The following is a 21,805-nucleotide window of genomic DNA, read 5'->3' as shown; positions in this document are numbered from 1 at the left end:
AAAATCTATGGATGCTTAAGTCTCTGATAGCATATTCTCCCATGTACTTTAAATCATCTCTAGATTACTTATAATGCCTAATACAATTTAAACACCATGTAAATAGTGATACTGTATTGTTTACAGAACAATGACAAGGAAAATGTCTGCATGTGTTTAGTACAGACACAATTTTTTTCCAAATATTTTCAGTCTATAGTTGGTTGACTCCATAGATGCAGGATCAAAAGACATGGAAGGCAAAGGTACTTCCAAGTCTTTCAAATGCAATTAAAGCTTGTTTTGTGGGCTAGAATACCAACTATCTTGGTGCATATTCCACATGCAATTGAAAATATATGCATAGGGCTAGGCACAGTGGCTCACGCCTGTAATCCCAACACTTTGGAAGGCTGAGACAGGAGATCCCTTGAGGCCAGGAGTTCAAGACCAGCCTGACCAACATGATGAAACCCGTCTCTACTAAAAACACAAAAATTAGCTGGATGTGGTGGTGTATGCCTGTAATTCCAGCTACTCAGGAGGCTGAGGCAGGAGAATCACTTGAACCCGGGAGGCAGAGGCTGCAGTGAGCCGAGATCGCACCATTGCCCTCCAGCCTCAGCAACAAGAGTAAAATGCCATCTCGAAAAAAAAAAAAAGGAAATATATGCACAGGATTCTGCTGCTGTTGGGTAGTCTCTTCTATAGATGGCAATTAGGTCAAATTAGTTGATGGTGCTCTTCAGGACTTTTATATCTTAATTTTCCATCTATTTGTTCAATCAACTACTGAGAGAAGAATGTTGTAGACTTTAACTGTGGATGTATCTATTTCTCCTTTTAGTTTTATTCATTTTTAACTAATGTATTTTGGAGACCTGTTGTTAGTTAGATATTTAGGACTATTATGTACTCGTGGAGAATTGATACCTTTATCATTACGTAATGTCTTTTTTTTTTTTTTTTTTTTTGAGACAGGGCATGGCTCCGTCACCCAAACTGGAGTGCAGTGGCACAATCACGGTTCACTGCAACCTCCAACTCCTGGGCTCAAGTGATCTTCCCACCTCAGCCTCCTGAGTAGCAAAGACTACAGGTGCATACCATCAGACAGAGCTGAGTTTTCTATTTTTTGTAGAGATGAGATTGAATCATGTTGCCCAGGCTGGCCTCAGCAATCCTCCTGCCTCAGCTTCCCAAAGTGCTGGGATTACAGGCATAAGCCACCATGCCAAGCCCACAACCTTCTTTATCCTTGGTAATTTTCCTGGCTCTGAATTCTACTCAGTCTGATATTGATATAGCCACCCTAGCTTTCCCCTGATAGTATTTGGACAGTATATCATTTTACATGCTTTTGCTTTTAACCTGTCTACATTTATTTTTAATTTTACTTTTTTAAAGATGGAGTCTTGCTCTGTCACCCAGGCTGGAGTGCAGTGGTACAATCTGCAACCTCTGCCTCCTGGGTTCAAGAGATTCTTCTGCCGCAGCCTCCCAAGTAGCTAGGATTACAGGTACATGCCCCGCACTCAGCTAATTTTTGTATTTTTAGTAGAGACGGGGATTTCACCACGTTTGCCAAGCTGGTCTCAAATTCCTGATCTCAGGTGATCCACCCACCTCAGCCTCCCAAAGTGCTGAGATTCCAGGGGTGAGCCACCACACCCAGCCTAATCTGTCTACATTTAAAGTAAGTTTCTAATAGATAGTATATAATAGATGGCTGCAGGAATTTATCTTTAAAGAAAAAAAAAGTATATACTGGAGTCTTGCTTTTCTACCCAACTGGAAAATCTGTCTTAATCAGCGTGTTTAGACCATTTTCATTTAACACATTTAGGAATGAAGTCTATCATCTTGATCACTGTTTCTATTTGTTCTATCTACTCCTTGTTTTTACCTTCTGTCTCTGTGTTCATTTAGATCAGCTGAATATATTTGTATGATTCCATTTTATCTCCGCTATTGGCTTATTATTTATACTTTTAAAAATGTTTTTAGTGGTTGACCCAGGTTTACAACATACATACTTAATCAGAGGCTAGCTTAGAGTAAGTCATAGCATTTCATATGTAGTGTAAAGACATCAGAACAGTATGCTTCCAATTACTGATCCCTTCTGACCTTTGAGCTAATTTGTCATAAATTTTATTTCACATACTGTGCCCAAAACACAAAATATATTGCTAATATTTTTTATTTATGTTAATCTTTCAGAGAAATCAGAAAACAAAAAATATTTTTAAATAAAAACTCTAGCTCCAAGACACTTATTTGTACAGATCCAAATGTCTAACGTCATACCCCTTCTTCCTGAACAATTTCCTTTAATATTTCCAGTGGTGCAGGTCTGATGGCAATAAATTCTCTCCACTTCTGTTTCTCTGAGAGAGTATTTCTCCTTCATTTTTGAAAGATCACTTTTGCCTAGTGCAGTGCTCACATCTGTAATCCTAACATTTTGGGAGGCTGAAGAGGGCAGATCACTTGAGCCTGAGTTCAAAACGAGCCTGGGCAACATGGTGAAAACATATCTCTACTAAAAATACAAAAAATTAGCTGAGTGTAGTGGCATGTACCTGTAGTACCAGCTACTCAGGAGGCTGAGATGGGAGGATCGACTGAGCCCTGGAGGCAGAGGTTGCAGTCAGCCAAGACTGCATCACTGCACTCCAGCGTGGGCCACAGAGTGAGACCATATATAAAGAAAAAAGGAAAGAAAAGAAAAAGATTATTTTTGCTGTGTATGGAATCCTGGGTTGAAAGGATTTTCTCCCTTTTGGCCCTTTGAAGATGTGCTGCATAAAAATTAGCTGGACATAGTGGTACATGCTATAGTCCCAGCTACTCGGGAGGTTGAGGCAGGAGAATCACTTGAACCCGGGAGGCAGAGGTTGCAGTGAGCCAAGATCATGCCACTGCACTCCAGCCTGGGCAACAGAAGGAGACTCTGTCTCAAAAAAAAAAAAAAAAAGATGTACTACATTTATCTTTGGGTCTGCACAGTTTCTATTAAGAACCCTGCTTTAATTCTCTTTTTCCTCTGGAATTAGTCTCTTTCCTCTGACTGCCTACAATATTTTCTTTCATATTCTGCAGTTTGACTATGACATGCCTCGGTGTTTTTCTGTCATATGCTTGGTCTGGGTTGCCCATCATTACTTTTAAAAAATTTTTGGTCATTATATCTTCAAGTATTTCTTCTGCCCGTTTTCTTTCTCTTCCCTCTCAGACTTTAATTACACATTCAGACCACTTGATATTGTCTCACAGCTCATGGGTGCTCTGCACTATTTTTTTCACACTTCAGCTGTATTCAAGTTCACAGACTTCATAGCATTTCGTATGTGGTGTAAAGACATTAGAACAATATAATCTCAATCACTGATCCTTACACCAAGTTTAATAATGAGCTTGTTGAAGACATTTTTCATCTATGTTACTGTCATTTTCATTTTCAGGATTTATTTTATTTTCTTACAGTGTCTATCTGCTGAAATATCCTACCTGACCATACAAGTTGCCTGCCTTTTCTACTAGAGATCTTAACATACAAAACAGTTATTTTCAATTCCACGTCTGGTAGTTCCAAAGAATTTTGTCTTAAAAATGTCCTGTCTCAATGGAGTGTTGTTCTTCCTTCCTTCTTTTTATGCCTCAAAAACTTTTCTGAAAGCAGGATATCCTCTGTAGGACAGCTGAGACTGTGGTAAATAGTTATTATGCCTGGGAAATGGGCCCGCCTTTCCTTCTGCTAGATCGTTAGTGTGTAGAGGTTGAGTCAATCTATTGTAAGGACAGGAGCATGGTTTGGAATTTATTGCTGCTATGGTTACCCCACAACGCACCACCAGCTTCAAACTGTGTTAGGGCAGCAGCTGGTTTGCCAGAGGATATTTTCCTCGGTGTCTGTTCGACCTTCAGCTTTTGGTCTTCCTTTTACACTGCATCTGAGCTGGCCTGCCTCCAGGCTCTTGCACCTTTCACAGAACTCCACTGTTACCTGTCAGTCCACAGCTGTTAGCCTCGTATGGGCAGGAAGATTCTCTGACATTAGGATTAAGCCTTGGTCTTGGGCAAACACTGTCTTCCTTGGTGCCCAGGGTGTGGCCTTCTCAGTGCTCCTGCCCCTTCTCCTCCGCTAAAGTTCTGGGCCTAGCGCATGTTCCTGTCCCTCACCAAGGATAAAGGATTTTTTCTGTTCTCTTTACACAGTGTAAACCACTTCTTCGCCCTTATAGGAGCAAAGAAGGGAAGAAGGACTCAGACAGGGCTTCATGTCTTTCCAAAATGATCTACTGCCACCCTCCTCCAGGGGGAACAGTAAGGGACACTTTCTCAGTACCCACACCCTAGCCTCAATCCTGTTTGTAAGCATACAATGAAATCTGTGGAGAAGTGCCTGTGAGTGGATACAAATTCCCCTGTGTCTGCAGCCCCCGAGGTGATCTCTGTTTTCTTGCTGGTCCACACTAATTTCATTAAACTTTAAGTGAATTCTCCTGCATGCTGTTCACTTTGTCTCAGGTAAACAAGCGCTCATGTCTCACCTTTCCATGGGGGGAGACACGCCTGTCTCTCCTTACAGTCTGGATTGGGTCATTGTTCTGCAACCCCAGCTAACTGATGGATTCAAGAAGATTATCAGCGTGCAGATTTCTGGGGTTTATTGTTGCTGTAAGCATAGGAACAATGCTTTCTCTAGCTTTCTCCACTCTAAGTAGAAGCTAAAAGTCCCCAACTACCTGCTTTTTAGCCAGACTTTAAAGGCTATGTAATGAATGTGACTACCTTTGCTAACTACAGGCATATATGAAAGAAAATAATTTCAGGTCAAACTTCCAGCTCAGAAATAAAAATACCTCTGTAATCCCAATAAAGCATGCAAAATTATTGTTTTAAAATGTATACAATAAACAGAATTTTACATGTCAAATCTATTATTATAGCTGCTGAAGAAACTATATCATACAAAAGAACAGTTCTGGTATTTTGATCAATGTGTTAACTTCTAATTTATCAACAAGTGAAAACTATTTATTTCTTTAGAATAGGTGTTACATATCTGTATAACAAGTCAACTATGTACGTCTATCTATATAACAATAAAAGCAAAATGGGAAAAAGTACATATGAAAAACATACCTTTTACTCATGGGTTGATTTCATTCACTATGCTTTCTACCAAGACTTCCTCAAACTGCAAAATTTCAGTTCCTTGAAGACTGAAATTACTTTGCTTTTCTACCTGATATGCACATAAGCTGATATACTACAGGCCTCTTGTGACACAATCACAGAGGTAATATTACCTACATAAATAGTGGCAGCAATGGCCTGGAAAGTTGATCTGCATATTAATGTACAACCAAAAAGAATACACAACATTATACATTTTCATGGCACAATGGAATTGAAAGTACACTTTAAAATTTTTTATTTAACTATTTACTTTTGCTTAAAGTCACTGGAGCCATTTTCAGAGAAAAATCATGAATAAAATCTCTTCAATTTTTTAAAATAGAACATGTATACTTAATCCCTGCCTTTCCTTAGCACAATGCTGTTGCAATATTTAAATATGACATCTACTATGTAAATGTATCACAGCTGCATAAATACTTAAGCTGAATACTGGAACACAGGGTCAAATTTTAGAGGTACAATCTCGCAGGATCTCAAATTTAATTACTTTTTAACAAATGTGGGGACAAAATGTTCAGCTGACAAACAGAAATAACCTGGTTTTCTTTAATTTTACAAAATGAGTGAAAGAAAATGAATTTTTAAAACAAGACAATCTTTGGCTAGGCATGGTGGCTCTCATCTGTAATCCCTACACTTTGGGAGGCCAACGCAGGAGGATCGTTTGGCCCAGGAATTCGAGCCCAGTCTGGGCAACAGAGCCAGACTCTCTATTTATAAAAATTAATAAAATAAAAAACAAGATAATCTTTATGTTCTATGAGGTTGGCAAAGTCAAGTAAAAACACCCAATCAGCATTTGTGAGTACATGAAGAAACAGATTCCTTCTCATTTACTACTGTGGAGGTATAAATTGGTCTAATTTTACTATAGAGATTAGGTAAGGCATTAGTATTTTTAAAAGTATGTCTATCTTTTGAACCAGCAATTCAACCTCAAGAAAATGTACACAAAACACTATTTATAACATGATAGAGCAAAAAAAATACCAAAAAAAAGCAAGCTTGGCCCAGGCATGGTGCCTCATGCCTGTTATCCCAGCACTTTGGGCGGCTGAGGCAGGCAGATTACTTGAGGTCAGGAGTTCAAGACTAGCCTGGCCAACTTGGTGAAACCCCATCTCTATTAAAAATACAAAAAATTGGCCGGGCAGGGTGGTGCACACTTGTAATCCCAGCTACTCAGGAGGCTGAGACAGGAGAACCTCCTGAACCTGGGTAGCAGAGGTTGCAGTGAGCCAAGATTGTACCATTACATTTCAGCCTGGGCGACAGAGCGAGCAAAAAGACAGAAACAAAAACAAACAAAAAAAAACTTTCCATCTATGGAGTTACGTCTGGAAATGTGCCAGAAAAAAACTGTTTTAGAGTATATCAACAAAATAGAATACCACATAGCCATTTTTAAAATAACAATCTAAAGCAGCATCAGCCCCACATCAGGGACTCAAAAGTGGTAGCTACTACAAGAATCCTTTATTCTTAAGATAAAGGTGAAATTGTTTAAGTTTTCAGTAAGAAAAAAGGTACCAGCAGTGGGGAAAAAGACTGTCACTGGAATTCTCATCAGAAATACCAAAAGCAATAACATAACTGCAAAAAGTCTGCACAAATGTGGCCTGAGACTGCTCAACTGGCTTTGTTTCTTTGCTTTCTGTTTAAACAAATACAAAACTATAAAACCACTGAGTCAGTGACCGGATAGATAAGCAAATAACCAGCTAAGTAGAATTCATACAACTAGCACTGTGGGTACGATTTTATTTTTCCAATACTAGTAATAGTTAACATTACTGTGCTCTTACTTTCTACCAGATTCTGTTCCAAGTTCCAAGCACTTTTATTTATACTCCCTCATTTAATCCTCAAAGACAATGAGTAACAATACTATTATTTCTATTTTACAGATGAGGAATCTCAGACAGGTTAAGTGTCTTGCCTAAGCTAGTAAGGGGACGAACGAAGATAAAAACTACATAGAGTGAGTAAATCTTTTGTAGAGTAAAAAAAATAAAAAACAAAATTAAAAAAAGATAAAACCTACAGTCTAATTCCTCAGCACCGACCTCTTCACTATCACATTTATACCACCTTTAAATGAATAAGCTCTTGATTTAAGGAAAGAAATGCCTTTGAAAAATAAGATGCATGCCTAGGCCCAACTACTTTGTGTTCACTTCTACACTGGATTAAAAAATTAGTACACAATCAACTCCCTCCTTACTTGAGCTATATTTCAGTTTAGGACAAGGCTTCTATTACAGACAGAAAGAACCCTCGGTGTGCCTGGAAGTGTGCGCACTCGAGATTTCCTCTCTGTGGCTAAGGTTGCCACCTAGTGGAACAAAACGAAAATCTGCATCAACACAAAACATAAAGGACTCTGAGGCATAAAAAGGGGAGCGAGGAGAGACGAATGTTAAAACGTGTGCCAATTTTCAATGGGTCTTCCCTGGAAAGACACATTCTTTATATCATTAACAAAAAATTGTTTTGTTTTGTTTTGTTTTGTTTTTATTACTGATTTACGTAGTACTGGCACTTTCAACTAAAAGACTGGTGGCACCTCACCCAAGGTTTCTGCACGTGGCCGTTCCCTATGATGTCTCTACAGCACTGTGTGAACACCAAAATGACAAAATGCAAACAGCTGAACAATGTTTCCTATGTCATTCTATCCCCTCAGCCTGGAAGGTTAAGGACAGTAACCTCATTCACTGTGATCTTCCTTCCACCATCAAGTGTGCGGAACAACAGGAGCCAGGCAAAGGAGTCTGGAGACAGTGAGTCTCAATTTTCCTCTATTCTATCAACGTAAACTGGACCTTTAACCAAGTTCCCAGCAGGGCAAGTTTGTTCTCCAGGGAACATTTGGTAATGTCTGGAGATACTTTTGGTTGTCACACTGCAGGGAAGCTGAGCTGCTGGTATCTAAACAAGCCAGGGATGCTATCAATACATCAAAAAAAAATTACTCCACCCCAAATGTTAACACTGCCAATGTCGAAAACCCTGCTTAACTTACACCATCCTTCTTAAGAGGGACACAGATCAGTGAAAAATACCAGTTTATAATAGTAATCTGAGCCTACAAACCCAATTCTGTTTAACATAAATAAAGTACTTTTAATAACACATTTTCTAGGAATATACAATGTATATTGTACATACAATACAGAATTATTTACCGTGATAAATCATAAAAGAAATGTACTTTGTATTTTTCAGAACTTTACCAAGAATTCTTTACCACTTAAGGAAAACACCAGTTATGAAATCTAAGTTGCCAATACATCACATATATTAGACCATCTGTGGCTATCATCTTCATAGTGACTTTCATTTCTATTCCATTTGCATTCTAGGATAACTGCTTGAACATTTATACTTTTTTGAAAAAAAAATTTTTTTTGAGATAGAGCCTTGCTCTGTCGCCCAGGCTGGAGTGCAGTGGCATGATCTCGGCTCACTACAACCTCCACCTCCCAGGTTCAAGCGATTCTCGTGCCTCAACCTCCCAAGTAGCTGGGATTACAGGCATGTGCCACCATGCCCAGCTAATTTTTGTACCTTTAGCAGAAACCCCAACATGGGGTTTCACCATGTTGGCCAAGCTGGTCTCAAACTCCTAACCTGAAGTGATCTGCCTAAGCCAGGCCTCCCAAAGTGCTAGGATTACAGGCTAAGACACCACGCCTGGCTGAAATAAATTTTTAAATCATAAAAACATATTTTTATTTCTCCTTTACAATGCACTTAGGGATTACACTGACTCTTTAAGAAAGTATGTTTATCAGTAGGTTATATTATCTATGAACTTAATTTCACAAGCGCAAAGATGATGTTACAAAGCATTTGTTATAAAAAGTGTTCACTGTCTTTGGGAGGCCAAGGCAGGCAGATCACCTGAGGTTGGGAGTTCAAGACTAGCCTGATCAACATGGAGAAACTCCGTGTCTATCAGCAATACAAAATTAGCCAGGCATGGTGGCATATGTCTATAATCCCAGCTATTAGGGAAGCTGAGACAGAAGAATAGCTTGAACCAAGGAGGCAGAGGTTGCGGTAAGCAGACGTCGTGCCATTGAACCCTAGCCTGGGCAACAAGAACGAAACTTCATCGCAAAACAAAAAAGAAAAAAAAATGTTCATTGAATCTGGTGAAACAAAAACCACTCTAGGAAAAAAAAACAAAGGCCTTCCTACAGTCTTTGTCTTTGCTATTCCCCCTGCCTGGATGCTTGCCTTACAGTCCCACACGTGGACACTATGCTGACCCTTGGCAAGGCTAACTCCACCTCATTTCTCCTGTTTTAGTTCAGTTCACCTTTTTTTACAGAGGTTGTAACTGAACTTCACCACCCCCACCTTACCACAGAGCTCATTTATTTCCTTACTAGCATTTCACACAATCTGCAATATTTTCAATTTTTGTATATTGCCCCCCTTCAGAATGAAAGCTCCAGAAAGACAGGGACTGAGCTATCTTATATCCTATATTTAGCAAAATGACTAGGGCATTTAGCAGATCATTAAATATTTACTGAATAAACAGGCTTATGAATAAACATTAATAGATTATATAACAAAAATCCCAGAAACTGTCAACAAGGAAATAAAAAGACAACCAAGAATAAAAGAATGAAAAGAAATTATACCATTTCCAAGTAAATGATGGGGAGATTACAACACATAATAAAGACAGTAAATGTAAAATGACAGAACTGATTCAAAAGTTAAAGCCAGCCGTTTGCCTTCTACGGAAACACCTAAAACAAAGAATAGAGAGAGAGACAGAAAGTAAAAGATGGGCAAAATACATCAAATTTTTAAAAAGCCAGAGGTTAAGAGAGTCAGATGATATAAAGCCAGACCTCAAGGAAAAGAACATTAAATACAACCAAAAGAGACACTTTATAATGATTTTGAACACAATTCTTAAACTATGTCTGCCAAGAATGTTTATAAACTAAAAACTCTGCATGAAAACATAACAAAGCAGTAACTCCAGGAAATATCAGGGAAAAAAAAAGTAAAAGTTGTGAGAGATTCTGATGTTTGCTAAGTCACTGCTTAGATCAAGCAGTCAAAAAATAAATATGTATATAGATGGAAATCTGATAGATGGTATTTTCTATTAAAATGAAAACACAACAAACAACAAAAATAAGTAGTTCACAAAGAAAGAATAAATACAAAAAATGTGGAATAAAAAGAGAAAATAACAAAAGAGAAAATTAAGTCCTAAGTCCACACTGTAAAATTGCACACTATTAAATTTGAAATTTTAAAATGAATGATTTTCAGGGAAAACACAAATTATCAAAGTTGACACACAAGATAGAAAATTTAAAGACATAAGCAAATAAAACATTAAGAATGTTGCCAAGAAAGCAACAAGCCAGATGTATATTCTTTCACATTTTTAAGGAATCTACTATTCTCATAAGAAATGAGTAGTGAGGGGAAGAAAAACTTTTCTTTTTATGACCCAGCATAATAACCATAACTAAAATCTGACAAAACACACAAAAAAGAAAAACGACCATACTGAAACAACTACCCTAAATACACTAATATAAAAAACCTATAAATACATAAAGCCAAAGAAAGGTTATCCTATGAGTATAAGGATGGGTCAATATTAAGAAACATAGTAGTACATTTCACCATAAATTAAATAAGTTAGCAACAACAAAGATCTCAAAAGATGCAAAAATATTTTCTCAATTTACTTCTGCAGTATCTTCCTGATTTCTATGGCTACTTCATAAAAAATACATACCCAATGTGTAAGCTATGTAAAGTTATTTGCTTCAGCATTGTTAAATACTTTAAAACCCATTAATCAGGTACACACAGTGGAGTACTAATCAGCCATACATCATTATGGAATATTTGTAATGCTGAGAAAGCAAACTAAAAGAATAAACATCAAATTACTTACAGAACTCATTCCTGATTACGTAAGATTTTACTAACAAGCATTTTATCACAGGACATGTATTACATATGTGATGCATGTTTAATAGTAATATTAAACTCCAGCATATGTGATGCATGAGTTTAATGTTTAATGTTACTATTTTACTCTCTGTACTGCTACACTGTTATTGTTTTCTAGGGGGGAAAAGTGAAAACTCTCATTTTGCCCCTATGAGCCATGTAATAAGGAAACAGGAAAGAGTTTAGGCCAACAAAGGCCATATAAAATGACAAAGGCCAAATAAAATGACGGAGGTAATATTAAGGAAATACAGATAAAGATACACAAACAGTAAAAGCAGAACAAAGTTAAAACAATGGTATCCACAGAAAGAGCACACAAGGGACAGTGACAGCCTAGAGTGTGGATTACATGAACACCTGAGCCTCCCACTGCTAAACACAGTGTATTCCTCAAAAAACCCCAAAGAAATACTATTTAGAAATTCTACAGTTTCATGTGCACTCTTACAAAGCTACTGCAATCTCTTTCCTATCAACCACTCGCCTCAAGTTAGACATCTTATTACACAACAGACATTCTACACTCTGCTGCCATCTGCAGAGCAGACTTAACACTAAAATTCCCACCGAGAACGTTTAAATATGATGTTTGTTGAAGGCATCAAAGTAAATGATGGAGAAACTAAAACTGAACTAGTGATATAATTATATTGGGAGAAGAGCGATAAGTACAGGAAAGAGAAATGACAGTAAGTCACACAATGTTTAAAGTTAAAAAAAAAAAAAACAAGAAACAATAGCATAAGCATATTATTTAGCAATTGGGAAAAAACTGAAGAATCCAAAATAAAACTAGTTAAGTAGCTGGCACAAAAGAAAGAGAAGCTAGAGAAGGGAAAGGCATGTCTGCCTTTTATTACAGCATTTTACTCTCTATTTGAACTTGCAATACTTGTAAGTCTTTTTAAGTACTGCAAGTATTTTTCAAAATGAGTTAATTATGCCTAAGAATAAAGGAATCAGTTATTTCTTAGAGGGTTTTTTTTTTAAGCTCAGAAATATCTTAAAAGGTTTTTAAACTTTTTTAAAAAAAAGACAGGGTCTCACTCTGTCACTCACTCAACCAAGGCTGGAGTGCAGTGGCACAATCAGCTCACTGCAACCTCAAGCTCCTGAGTTCAAGCAATCTATCCTCCTGTCTCAGCCTCACAAGTAGCTGAGACGACAGGCATAAGCCACCAAACCTGGCTAATTTTTATTTTTTTTGTAGAGACAGGGTCTCACTTTTTTGCCCAAGCTGGTCTTGAACCCCTGGCTTCAAGTGATCCTCAACGCCTTGGCCTCTGAAAGTGCTGGGATTAGAGGCAGGAACCACCATGCCCAGCCTTAAATGTTTTTAAAAGCAAAGGCAACATTCTAACTAACGAAGACTAAAAGCAATATAAAAATTGCCAAGCAGTGCTGAAGTCTTTGTTCAATAGGCACCAATCACTACAATGGATAGGATAAGTTTACTACATATTTGCTGTATTATATACAAAAGCTTATTAGAAATAGCAGCATCAAACAACTGGAATACTCCACAAATTTTTATTTAATTAACACTTATTGTCAACCAATTACATGTAAGGTACTCAACTGGGATTTTCACAAAAATACAATTTCCTAAAACAACTTTAGGCAAACTAAAGCCTTATCTACCAGAACCACAAGCCTGGATATCTATAGTCAGAGAGTCAGATAACAAAAGGAAAACTTAAGGTTATGGCACAAATCACAAAATCAAAATCAAGACATTTACTCGCTACTAAAAAAATAAGACTTATAAATATATTTGTTATACAAAATTACTAATTCGGTAGAATCTCTTTTATTTAATACCATATAGAAGAGCTAATGGGACTACTAGGTAGGTCACAGCAATAGTCTCACATTTGGAATTTATTAATATTTTGCTCTATGTACTTTAGTATTTTACTGTTAATTTCCATTATTTTGAAATTTTATAAGTAAACTGATATTCAGTAAACTGATTTTCCTGCCATTTTATGAAACTTCAAAAGTAATACAAATTTACAGTAAAATACCATTACATTTGCTAAAATGGCAATTTCTACTTGAACAAGAAATTTTTCATCATTAAACCTTTGTTTAATGATGACAAATTATTGACCAAAATTTAAAACTAAAGTCCAAATATAGGTATTGCACATTTAGTAAGAGACCTGACATACAGCTTAGCATCCAATTCCACAATTTCCAAAAAGAAAAACATCATCTCCTTCCTATTCAATTTGATAACTGAAAGATTCATAAGGTAAGAGAATACTATTCACCAATAAAAGTTTATTCTTTTTCCCATCCTGCATCAAGCTTTTGTATCAGGATATGAACTTATACTTGTAAAAGTATAAAAATAAAGAAACAAACCCATTTGGCACAGCTGAGCTACAAACATAAGAAATCCTGAACTGAGATGTTAAGTATAATTAACCTAAAATCTTTCAAATCACATATTTCAAATTGCATTCTAAGAAACAATGTGTTAGACAGGGGCCACTGGCTCTGTTCTAAGAGATGATAATGCTAAAAAAAGAGTAAGATTTAAATTATAATTGTATTACAAATATTATAAATTTTATGACCATAAAATTGTAATATACTTGCAAACTAAAGAAAGTATAATACAGAAAGACTCACCTTCATCCACAGAAAACTGACAGCTCTTATCATTGAAGAAAAGTATTTTCTTCTTATCAGGACGATTTACAAATAGTATCTGGTCCCCCAAAGCCTTAAAGATAGATAAAATAAAAATTTTTCAGTTAACTCCAAATTACCTCACCAAAAAAAATTTTCACACAATAAAGGACTTTCATTTCCTTAACCCACCCAGTGTACCACCATAGGGTCCACTGGACCCAATTTTAGTTTTTGTTTTGTTTTTAAGAGATACCCAGACGTTCACTGCAGCTTCAACCTCTCAGGCTCAAGCAATCCTCCCACCTCAGCCTCTGGAGTAGCTGGGACCACAGATGCATTGCCACCATGTCTAATGTTTTTAAGTTTTTGTAGAGAAAGGGTCTCACTATATTGCCAGAGCTGGTCTTGAACTACTGGGCTCAAACAATCTTCCCACCTCAGCCTCCCAAAGTGCAGGGAAGACAGGCATGAGCCACTCCACCAAGCCCCAATTTTACTTTTAGAGTTTCTTTCTTGAACAGTTTTTTTGGTTTTTTTTTTTTTTTTTTGAGACAGAGTCTCACCCTGTCACCCAGCCTAGAGTGCAACGGCGCAATCTGGGCTCACTGCAACCTTCTATCTCCTTGGTTCAAGCGATTATCCTGCCTTAGCCTCCTGAGTAGCTCGGACAACAGGTGCGCGCCACAATGCCCACCTAATTTTTTGTTTGTTTAGCAGAGACATAGTTTTACCATGTTGGCCAGGCTGGTCTCGAACTCCTGACCTCATGATCCACCCACCTTGGTCTCCCAAAGTGCTGGGACTATAGGCATGAGCCACCTCGCCCAGCGGTTCTATTTTTAAAAAATTAATTTTTCACGACTTGTATTCTTAGAGGTCTTCCAAAGAACAAAAAGAAAATGTGTTTCACTTAAAACAGAATAAAATTCAATCTTTGTTGCAATTACTATTTGGGTCCATGGGACTCTTTTACTAATCTAAGACACATAATGGAATCTTGGTGGTCTGACTTTTCCTCTACCTTGAGATATTTTGCTACTTACTCATCATTACCCATCAATTATTTCCACTTGTGCTTTTAAAATGCTAAAATAGTAAGAAAATAGAAGAATGATTAAATCACCTAGAAATGTGATGCAATAGTGAAATATCATGGGCATCCTTCTGTTTGCTTACTACATTGCCCAAAGTATTACATTACACCTTTTCAATAACATATAAAAGATTGGAAGAGTCGTCTTCTTGTCTTTTTAACTTTCATTGAGCACACCCGACAAAAACATTTTGTTATTTTCTACCCTTGAGAGCAAAGACAGGAAAACTGACAAAGGATATTTCACAATTATTAGATGAATCAAAATATGAATGCAGAAAGCCAAATAGCAGCACTCTAGACTATCTGGTAAAAATTCATCATAGGAATAAAGTCTCAAGCTATGATCTTTAGATGACAATAACACAAGTGAATCATCTCAAGCTTAAGAATCAACAAGTGAACAAGATGCTTCTAAATACAAAATGGAAACAACATTGTCATCCCATTATTCAAAAGGAAGATTATCACACAATATTTTGTGACAAGCATCTTTATCATCTCACTTTTCTAAAAGGATATGTGATAATATTCTTTCTTCTTTTCGATGTGTGTTTGCCAAAACTTACTTGATACAGTAGTTGTGTTAAATTCTTAATAAAACCTCTAATAAAGCTGTTTTCATCATTCTATTATTCTTACTTATGTAAATTATTCATAAAACGGTTTAAAATAGTATAAAAGTAACAGTCCACTAGAGCCAGGTGGTAAAAGGTGATGACTACAGGATGAGCAACCCAAATTCCAAAATCTCACATCCAAAATCCAGAACTTTTTGAGAGCTAACATGACATACAAAAGAAATACTTACTGGGGGGATGGGCATGGTGGCTCACGCCTGTAATCCAAGCACTCTGGGAGGATCACTTGAGGTCAGGAGTTCAAAACCAGCCTGGCCAACATGGTGAAACCCCCATCTCTACTAAAAATACAAAAATTAGCCAGGCGTGGTGGCGGGTGCCTGTAATCCCAGCTACTTGGGAGGCTGAGGCAGGACAATCTCTTAAGCCCAGGAGATGGACATTGCAGTGAGCCAAGATCACACCACTGAACTCCAACCAGGGTGACAGAGCAACACTCCGTCTTTTAAAAAAAAAAAAGAAAAGAAATATTGGAGCATTTTGGATTTCAGGTTTTCAGCTTTGGGATATTCAACTGGTATAATGAAAATATCCCCAAATCTGAAAAAATCCAAAATGCAAAACACTTCTGGTTCCAAGCATTTCAGATGAGGGATAGTCAAATTGTACATACGTAAAATAAATGAAGGAACCTGAAGGCATTGCTAAAAAAATTAAAGACATGAATAAATGAAAAGAATTCTGTGCTTATGTATTTACAAACTTAATACAGTTACAATTAATGACTATATTAACTGATACGGATTACACTGAATATGTAGATAACTTTAGGTAGTATTGACAGTTACACAGTTTCACCATGTTGGCCAGGTTGGTCTCAAATGACCTCAAGTGATCTGCCTGCCTTCGGCCTCCCAAAGTACTGGGAATTCAGGTGTGAGCCACTGCACCTGGCCTGATTAATGTGGCTTTGTAATATGTTTTGAAATCAGGAAGATTTCATATGTAGATACATATTTAATATATAGATAACTTTGGGTAGTATTGACAGTTACGATGTAATCCCTATCAAAATCCTAATGACATTTTTTTGCAGAAATGGAAAAATCCATCCAAAAATTTACATGAAACCTCAAGGAACCACAAAAACAGCCTGAAATGGTTTGGATCTGTGTCCCCAACAAATCTCATGTCAAACTGTAATCCCCAATGTTGGAGGTGGGGCTGGTGGGAGGTGACCAGATCGTGAAGATGGATTTCCCCCTTGGTGCTGTTCTCCTGATAGTGAGTTCTCGTGAGATCTGGTCATTTAAAAGTCTGTGGCACCCTCCCCACACTCTCAAAATGGAAACGGGCGCCTGTAATCCCAGCTCCTGGGCCATGAAGATGAGTCTGCTTCCCCTTCAACTTCTGCCATGATTATAAGTTTCCTGAGACCTCTCCAGAAGCTGAGTAGACACCAGCATCATGCTTCCTAGACAGCCTGCAGAACTGTGAGCCAATTAAATCTTTTCTTTATAAATTACCCAGTCTCAAGCATTCCTTTATAGCAGTTCAAGAATGGACTAATACGTAGCCAAAACAATTCTGAAAACAACAAAATTGGTGATCTCACTCTTCCTGATTTCAAAACATATTACAAAGCCACATTAATCAGGCCAGGTGCGGTGGCTCACAACTGTATTCCCAGCACTTTGGGAGGCCGAAGGCAGGCAGATCACTTGAGGTCAGGAGTTTGAGACCAACCTGGCCAACATGGTGAAACGGCATCTCTACTAAAAATACAAAAATCTGTCAGGTGTGGTGGTGCATGCCTGTAACCCCAGCTACTTGGGAGGCTAAGGCAGGAGTATCACTTGAACCGGAGGCAGAGGTGGCCGTGAGCCAAGACTGCATCACTGCGCTCCAGCCTGGGTGATAGAGCGAGACTCTATTTCAAAAAAAAAAAAAAAAGCTATATTAATCAAAACAATGTAGTACTGGCATGAAAAAAGATATATGGGCCTATGGAACAGAATAGAGAGCCCAGAAATGTAGTACTGGCATGAAAAAAGATATATGGGCCTATGGAACAGAATAGAGAGCCCAGAAATAAACCTTCACATATATGGTCAAATGAATTTCCACATGGGTACCAAGACGAAGACTATTCAATGGGCTTACAATTAAAAAATACACCAACTGGGCTTAACAAGTTGGAAGTGAAGAAGAAAAGTCAGTGAATTTGACGATGGATTAACAGAACAGGAAAAAAAAATTGAAATAAATAAAAAGAGCCTCAGGGACTTGTGGTTCAATATCAGAAGGTCTGACATGTATAATTCCATTACCAAGAAGCAGAGGAGATAAAGGGGCAAGTTTTCTTCTACAGGTAGCAAAAAGAATGAACCTGCTTAATAAGTTGACATTAATCAGTAGCAACTGTGACAAATGGAAACAAGCAGCTTTCTCCGTTTCAAATTTAAACCGGAAATGTAATCTGTATCAATAGGACTTTCACAGATGCCCCTTCAGGACTTCAAAATAGCCAGGTTATTAACCAGTGCTTGTGTGTTTAATACCTCTAGTTCCTCAGGTAAGGAATATCTACTAGCATTATAGAAGATGCTCTTATTTACAAACACAACTTACAATAGAAACTCTATTGCCTTTGAGGAAAATTTTCCAGAAATATCCTGAACAATCTAACAATCATACAGCAACAACAACAGGAACCTAATAAAGTTACACAGAGAAGGCTGCTCCCTCTCCTGCTCAGTGGCACAAGACATATTGCAAATCTTCAAGTGGCTCACTGTAACTTCATTTGTATATAATGGAAGCTTTAAAAACAACTGTTAAATGTTTGATATTTTTAAAACCAAGAAGTCATTATTCATTCAAATTATATCAAGACATAGAAAGAAAAGAGAGATTAGTTACCTTGACAGCTTTCTGGGAATTGGGCAGTGCTTCTTCTATGTCTTCTAAAAGAATTCCTCCTAATCCTCGCTGATCATGCTGATCTAAGAGCCTGAGTAGGGCCTTCTTATCTCTCACGTTGTACTTGGGCTTGAAAGCATACTTCCCATCTATTACTTCAATTTTGGGATTGTTGACTAAAGCCTGTAACCGTGATAAAAGTGATACAATTGTAATATATTAACAAATGGAAACATAAATACTAAATTCTTTTTTTTTGAAAACAGTCTTGTTCCGTCTCCCAGGCTGGAGTGCAGTGGCGCCATTTTGGCTCATTGCAACATACGCCTGCTGGATTTAAGTTATTCTCCTGCCTCAGTCTCCCAAGTAGCTGAGACTACAGGTGCACACTGCCACATCCAGCTACTTTTTTTATTTTTAGTAGAGATGGGGTTTTACCAGGTTGGCCAGGCTGTTCTTGAACTTCTGACCTCAGGTGATGCACCCACCTCAACCTCTCAAAGTGCTGGGATTACAGGCATGAGCCACCTCGCCCAGCCCATATATACATTCTTAATTCTACTAATTATTTCAAAATAAACAGTGGCCAAAACAGTGACAAATTAAAAGTACCTTATGAATACAAACTGGCAGGCCTAAAATCCTGGACATCCAGGATTCCAGAACAGATCAGCCCAGTGCTCACTTTTTACAAAAGAAACAGTGTATTATTTATATAAATTATTTGAAGAGAAATAAGCCATTTTATCAGAACTGCTTTGAAAAAAGCTAAATCCATATTCTTTTAGAAGTCAAAATGGGTACAAATCAATAAAACACCCACTAATATTAACAGACAAAGTAAGCCGAGTAGTGCCGATTCCACCCACTAAGTATAGCTTATCATATACTGGCATTATAACAGGAGGGACATTACCCTTACTAGTCAATGGTCTTCCCCACCTGCTATCGACTGGCACTGCCAGCTGTGGAAGGAACTGAAAAGGACCAGACTAGCGCATACAAGAACTTTACCTATAATGGCAGCTTGAGAATGAAACTGAGTAGGAATGCAGGAATTACTGAATGTAATTATGTTTCTAGTCAGTTCTGTTGTACAGCTAATATCAGAAGGAAGGCTCAAGAAAGAGCAACCCTATATATTTTCTTCTGCAGCTGCCAGCCTGCCCTGAAAGGAGAGAGAGAAGAAACACAGAAAGAAGAAAAAAGGGAGAACAGAATAGTAAAATGATCAAAGTAATTGATAACTATATGTTGGCAGTCTATGAAATCTCAAGGTTAGGTAAACCAGCAAATTTAAATGTGGATTACATTGTCTGTATATCACTAATACAATGAGCTACAATGATACTGATTAATGGTCATATAAAAGTCAAGACCTATATTTTGCGTGGTAAAAAATAAATGAATTATATGTTAATAATTTTATATTTGGTTTCTAGACTCTATCTCTGGTCCTAGAAAGTTGTCTTCTTAGTTTTCACTTCATATTTAAATTCAAAAGCGGTAAACATCTGAATTTTTAAACGCTATTCATTTCCGAATTAGCATGGTCACTGAATGTGTTGGGGTTTCTTCAAATGGTGTGTGTTCATACAGCATTCATGAGTTTTTTCCCACATAAAGTCATAATAGCAGTAATTGTGCAACAAAGTATCTTCCTATCCCTGCAGTACCTAACGCTTTAAAATTTTCTAAAACAAAAACAATTCAATTTAAAAGCATACAAATTATAAATCTGGCAATTCAAATTAAGCATTAATTTGTAAAAAACATAAGTGGAATTGGTACATTGACTTCTTTACAACTTTTACACAGAAGTTTACCTTTAACATTATGAAATAAATACATACATAAAAGTATGTGAAAACCAACAAATCAGTATTATAAATGTGTACATCCAAAAAACAACCCTACACGATTTCTTTTAAGAAAAAGTAAAAACCATTATCAGATTTTGTCATATTAAAAACATTCCAGACAAGGCCCAGTGGCTCATGCCTGTAACCCCAGCACTTTGAAAGACTGATCACTTAAGGGCAAGAGCTCAAGACCAGCCCGGCCAACATGGTGAAATACTGTCTCTACTAAAAATACAAAAATTAGCCTGACGTCATGGCACAAGCCTGCAGTCCCAACTACTCGGGAGGCTGAGGCTGCAGTAAGCTAAGATCGCGCCACTGCACTCCAGCCTGTGCAACAGAGCAAGACTCTGTCTAAAAAAAAAAAAAAAAAATTCTAGTGACAGGAAATCTCTCTCAATAATCAAATAATTTTTTAACAGTGTTTTAAGCCTGTTCTTACCTCAGTCATTAGCCATTGTTTCTGCTTGAGTCCAATATCTAAATGCTGTGTTTCATCCAAAATTTCATCTAAGGTTAGAGGATGCGTATCTCCTCGCTGATGCCGTGTCTATTGAGTGAAAAAATTGTTATTAGAACATGTTTTAAAATGCTAGATGCCTTAAATCATAGTTACATGTACATAAATCTTTTCATACATAAATCTTTTCAGGAATGAAAAACATGTATTATTCCAGGTAGTATAATTATACTGATGAAGAGCAAAGACTCTGAAATCAGTACTGGATTGAGACTCACTGCTCTATAAAATCAAATGATAAACTGACAAAAATATGCAATTCATATCACAAAGAGCTAATCTGCCTAACATTTCAAGAACGTCAAAAACCTAACAAACTAGTCCAGGCATGGTGGCTCAAAGTTGTAATCCCAGCACTTTGGGATTATGCTTTGGGAGGCTTGAGGCAGGGGAATCACTTGAGGTCAGGTGTTCGAGACCAGCCTGGCCAACAAAGTGAAACCCCATCTCTACTAAAAATACAAAACAAATTAGCTGCACATAGTGGTGCATGCTTATAATCCCAGCTACTAGGGAGGCTGACGCAAGAGGATCGCTTGAACCTGGGAGGAGGAGGCTGCAGTGAGCTGAGATCATGCCACTGCACTCCAGACTGGGGGGACAGAGCAAGGCTCTATCACAAAAACAAACAAACAAAAAAAGAACAAAAAAAGGCTGGGCGTGGTGGCTCACACCTGTAATCCCAGCACTTTGGGAGTTCGAGGCGGGCGGATCACCTGAGGTCAGGAGTTCAAGACCAGCCTGACCAACATGGTGAAACCCCATCTCTACTAAAAATACAAAACAAATTAGCTGGGCATGGTGGTGCATGCCTGTAGTCCCAGCTACTCAGGAGGCTGAGGCAGAATTGATTGAACTCAGGAGGCGGAGACTGCAGTGAGCCGAGATCGTGCCACTGCACTACAGCCTGGGTGACAGTTGACAGTGCCAGACTCCATCTCAAAAAAAAAAAAAAAAAAAAAAAAGCTAACAGAAAATAGCCCAA

General features: G+C 37.6%; 1 protein-coding gene across 1 annotated transcript in view; it reads right to left on the bottom strand.

The window, feature by feature from the left end:
- Positions 1 to 21,805, bottom strand: part of GTF2E2 (general transcription factor IIE subunit 2) — a 79,003-nt gene that overhangs the window by 15,221 nt on the left and 41,977 nt on the right. The window contains exons 4-6 of the mRNA XM_012468783.2: positions 20,743 to 20,850; positions 18,439 to 18,621; positions 13,840 to 13,933 (exon numbers count right to left, since the gene is read on the bottom strand). Coding sequence (XP_012324206.1) covers positions 13,840 to 13,933; positions 18,439 to 18,621; positions 20,743 to 20,850 — 385 coding nt within the window. The remainder of the gene's footprint in view (positions 1 to 13,839; positions 13,934 to 18,438; positions 18,622 to 20,742; positions 20,851 to 21,805) is intronic.

The sequence above is a fragment of the Aotus nancymaae genome, unplaced genomic scaffold (genome assembly GCF_030222135.1).
Source record: "Aotus nancymaae isolate 86718 unplaced genomic scaffold, 86718_ANA_hifiasm-v0.15.2.pri h1tg000079l, whole genome shotgun sequence".
In the NCBI taxonomy this organism is placed as follows: Eukaryota; Metazoa; Chordata; class Mammalia; order Primates; family Aotidae; genus Aotus; species Aotus nancymaae.
The sequence above is the reverse complement of the archived record's forward strand: the minus strand, read 5'-3'. Positions and strand labels throughout refer to the sequence as shown.